Genomic DNA, 4,691 nt, shown 5'->3' with positions numbered 1-4,691 from the left:
GGCATCCAGGCGGGTTTTGAATGTCTCCAGAGTGGGAGACTCCACAACCTCTCTGGGCAGCCTGTTCCAGTGCTCCACTACCCTCAAAGTAAAGAATCAGTTTTAGATTTTGAGAGAAGAAATGTCCATACGCTTAATATTTTTTGCTCACAAACTAACGGGCCTCATTGACAGAGGTTTAAACTAGGCTTGAGGGGGGAGGGGGATAATATCAGGCTTTCCCATAACAACCTGTGGGATGATATGCTGAGGTTATAGGGACAGGGTGCTAACAAAGGCCCTCAGCCTGCATCAGAAGTGTGGCCAGCAGGTCGAGGGAGGTGATTCTGCCCCTCTACTCTGCTCTGGTGAGACCCCACCTGGAGTACTGCATCCAGCTCTGGAGCCCCCAACATAAGAAGGACATGGACCCGTTGGAGCGGGTCCAGAGGAGGGCCATGAAGATGATGAGAGAGCTGGAGCACCTTTCCTGTGAAGACAGGCTGAGAGAGTTGGGGTTGTTCAGCCTGGAGAAGAGAAGGCTCCGGGGAGATCTTATAGTGGCCTAAAGGGGGCCTACAGAAAAGCTGGGAAAGGACTCTGTCAGGGAGTGTATTGATTGGATGAGGGTTAATGGTTTTAAACTGGAAGAGGGTAGATTTAGGTTAGATATCATGAAGAAATTCTTTACTGTGAGGGTGGTGAGACACTGGAACAGGCTGTCCATAGAAGTTGTGGATGCCCCATCCCTGGAAGTGTTCAAGGCCGGGCTGGGTGGGGCTTTGAGCAACCTGGTCTAGTGGAAAGTGTCCCTGCCCATTACAGGGGGTTGAACTAGATGATCTTTAAGGTCTCTTCCCACTGTAACCATTCTATGAAAACATATTAATTTGCCCCAGACAGGCCAGAAAGATGTGTTCTAGGTTGCTCTTTCTAGATTGCTCAGAGCTTTGGGGAAAGTGGGCAGGAAAGCAACGTGACTTTTTTATTGAATTCACTGAAGTTTATTAGAATCATAGAATTATTCCTTAGAATAGTGAACTTAAGTACTGCAAGTCTGACAGGTGTCTTCTAGTTGTTTCCAGTGAAAATGTTAGTTATCTCCCTTGGATTAAGTGCTGTTCTCTAGCAGCAGTGTTCTAAAGAAAAAGTTATTTGCAGCATCAACTTTAACTTGTACTTGCTATTGACTGTCAGAACACTCAAGGAAACGTTGAGCAATCTAATGTATGAAATAGTTTCACTGCAACTCTTAGCTTTTTTAGGAAGAAAAATAAGCATCTGGTGGACATATCTAATGGAGGATGGAGAAAATACATTGTGATTACAGTATCAGTCTACTTAAACTTTCCATTAAGTCCCAGTCTGTATAACTCTCTAGGACAGTTTCCAAGCAATTTGTGACTGTAATGGGGCAGTTCTGGTACTTTTCAGCTGAGGCTTGAGCAAAACTAAAGCTTTGCAAAAAGTACAAATACTGTTAATGGTGTTCTGTTAGTACATCTTAATTGGCATTATTGCATACTTTCTCATGCTCCCATGATCTTTTGAGGTTTTAAGTTTCTGTAAAGCATTCTTGTAAGTATTGGACACTTTCCATTAATACATAATATTAAAATCAGTTATGACAAACTTGCAGCAGTTTTTAGTGAATGAGCACTGTAGAAATTTACCTCTTCAACTCATATTTGTACAATCAATAGTTTTTAGATCCAAGCAGAAATGCAAAAAATTGCAAAAGGAAGGATTTGCACTAATCTGGGTGGATGAGTCCTGTAGAACTAATATAGGTTGAAGGCTGTCTAGCCAGCAAATAAATAGTTAATACCCAGAACAAGTTCAACTCACTTCTCCAAGACTTCCTTTAATTCTAAAACAAGCCAGCCAGAATTAGCTGTAACAAAAAGCCTGTTCACTGCACAATATGAGAATGTGTTTAAACAAGCCCATCTATTTTCTGGCTTAAATTGGTTGTAATTAGAGCAGGAAGCCTGCACTGAGGTGTTAAAAATGTCAAGTATATTATTTAAATACTGTGCAACATAGATTTACAGCAAATTATGACACCTTTAGAAGTTTGATGTAAACAAACTAGGTTAGAAACCACTGCCAGCAACTTGTCTTTAGAGGTGACTTTACAAGTGTTCAAACTCCATTACATAATGAAAAAAGGTTACATGCTACCTGCATTTTCCCCATTCTTTAGCTAAAGGACACTTTCCAATGCTGTCAGGCACATGAAATCTGTTTTGTTATCTAATATTTTTGATTTTTTAAATCATAGGTATCTACAAAGAACAGTAAAACACCGTACCTTGTTGCAGGATTCATATTTAAGGCAGTTCTTGGAAAGTTCTGAGGTATTTACATTCTTTTAAGTTCCTCATTTGTTTCCAGATAGTGTAATGTACAAAGTAATGTACTATTTGTATTGAGACCTAATCTCCTAAATTCATATGAAATAAAATTGAATTGTACCCTTCATGGGACAGAGTAACAAAAGGCCGCTTAGATAATCATGCACAAAGTCTATTGCCTCTACCTCTGATAAATTTTAGGTTGGTAGTGACCAAAAGCTATCTGCTGTTCAATGACTTCTTCCAAGTGAATTGGTCTGTCCAGTTGTGAGTGAAGCTCATCATACACAGAGTGAAAATCCATAATCAGTGCTACTGAGGGTTAATTAAGATCATTAATTAAACTGGCTTGGAAACAGTTCTTGCCTCTAGAAGTCAAGCTTGAGGTTTATTGGCATAATAATGTGAACAGGCATGCAGTGCTGCTGGCCATGCTAGATGTTTTTTGGATAGAGGACTTCAGTCACTATTACTATCAATATGGCACCTTTCACAAAATGAAATATATTATGGAACAGATTATTATGTCTCCAAAAACATAAGTCTATAAATGTGCATAGTGGATTTTCTGTAATAGTGGATTGTCTTTTGGCCAACGTCAATATCTTAGCTATGCTAATAAGTCACAGAGGCCTCGATACTGACAAAAGCATCATTGATAGTATCAGATATGAAGGGTAAATGGCCTGACATCGGGGCCACTTTGTACAGCATATTTAGACTAGTGTTAACAAAGAATAATATCGCTTTAAAGTTTGTTAACTTACTCCTGAGGATTTCTAAGTACCTCACAAATGCACAGTTCTCGCAATACTCATAAGGTAGGTTTTGAAACCTGGCCTATATTTAAAAGCAAAAAGACATCAACTTTTTATGATCTGTACACAGTGTGAATCTTGCATTATAATGAAGTGTTTTACAGAATTTCTGTATCTTATTGTAAATCTAAGCTTTTCTGTTTCTGTAGTGGCATTTTGTTCTCTGTAGTATATAGGTGGCTATTTAGGACCTTTGGCTAGTTCATAACTTCTGACAAGTAGGTTGTTTGTTCCATTTAAATGTAAAGATATTGAAGAAAAGTAAATAGTCTATATTGTTAAATTTTCCTCTGAGAATGTAAAAATAGTAAAACTGAGAAATTAGATTCCACTATATTGTAACATGTTAGAAGTAAAGAAAATAGTCTATCCTTTTCTTTCCCCCTTGTACCCAGTTAAACCTTCAGCCTTTTAATTAGTCTGTCTGACCTTATTTGTCATTCATTTCCAGCTGCCGAGAGCAGTTAACACCCAGGCTCTGAGTGGAGCAGGAATATTGAGGATGGTAAACAAGGCTGCTGATGCTGTCAACAAAATGACAATCAAGATGAATGAATCAGATGCAGTAAGAGCTGATTATTTTTTTACTTGAATAATGAGTTGAATTAATGAGTCTCCACAATTACATTTTAAAGCTGTAAAAATGAGATAGTAATTTGCTTATTGGCTTGGATTCTTAGCTGTATCAGTTGACCATCCTAGCAATAAATGGATAATTTGCTGCTTTAAAACAAGAAATGCTGTTGGTAATATAAATTATAATGCTAGACTCTTTCCTCTTTTGTCAGTGGTTTGAAGAAAAACAGCAGCAATTTGAGAATCTGGATCAGCAGCTTAGGAAACTTCACGCCAGTGTCGAAGCATTAGTCTGCCACAGAAAAGGTAACATTACTTTTATGTGACTGCATGTGCTTAAGTGCTTAGAGCTTTAGAGAATGTTAATGAAACAGGAACTTAGTATGTCAGAGCTCTGAACTAACAAATAGTTTTACATTAAATTTCAATGCAAAAGTTTTCTAACTCAACCTTTTAGTTTAAACTGCTCTAGCATTTCTGGTATATCTGTTTTTAATCTTAATTTTATCCAGAATATATATCATTCTTTCTGTTGAACTTGAAAGTTACTATACTGATTAGCATGACTTTTTTCTTGCAGAGATTTAATACCATAATTAGCAAGTGATATGCTACAGTAGACATCTATTAATATGCATCTCATGGTGCCACCTGACACCAAGGGAAAATACAGGTTCTTTTAGGGATCCTTGGCAGAATGATGACAGCACTAAGTCGCAGTTACAATTAAAGCTTTATTTTTCTTAACAGGATTTTATTATTAGTATAACATAGAATTTATAATCAGAATAGCATGAGATTTCTATAAGCAGAATCAGTGTAGTACAATTTTATAAGTAGCGTAGTACAAAATTTTATAGCACAGCTTAGCTTATGGTTTCTAATCACCTGGATCCTCTGCAGATCAGGTCAAATCTTAATACTTCGTTTGCTGTTTTGTCGTGGTTTAGGCCAAATCAGC

At 37.6% G+C, this 4,691-nt stretch overlaps 1 protein-coding gene across 1 annotated transcript in view; it reads left to right on the top strand.

Moving 5' to 3' along the window:
* Nucleotides 1-4,036, top strand: part of LOC104288029 (sorting nexin-2-like) — a gene marked incomplete at its 3' end in the record, with an annotated part of 54,265 nt that extends 50,229 nt beyond the window's left edge. The window contains exons 8-10 of the mRNA XM_009886766.1: nt 2,264-2,339; nt 3,606-3,719; nt 3,943-4,036. Of these exons, the coding sequence (XP_009885068.1) occupies nt 2,264-2,339; nt 3,606-3,719; nt 3,943-4,036 (284 nt within the window). The remainder of the gene's footprint in view (nt 1-2,263; nt 2,340-3,605; nt 3,720-3,942) is intronic.
* Nucleotides 4,037-4,691: the final 655 nt, after the last annotated feature.

This window comes from Charadrius vociferus, unplaced genomic scaffold (assembly GCF_000708025.1).
Source record: "Charadrius vociferus isolate BGI_N301 unplaced genomic scaffold, ASM70802v2 scaffold396, whole genome shotgun sequence".
Classification (NCBI taxonomy): Eukaryota; Metazoa; Chordata; class Aves; order Charadriiformes; family Charadriidae; genus Charadrius; species Charadrius vociferus.
This window is presented reverse-complemented; position numbering and strand designations above follow the sequence as displayed.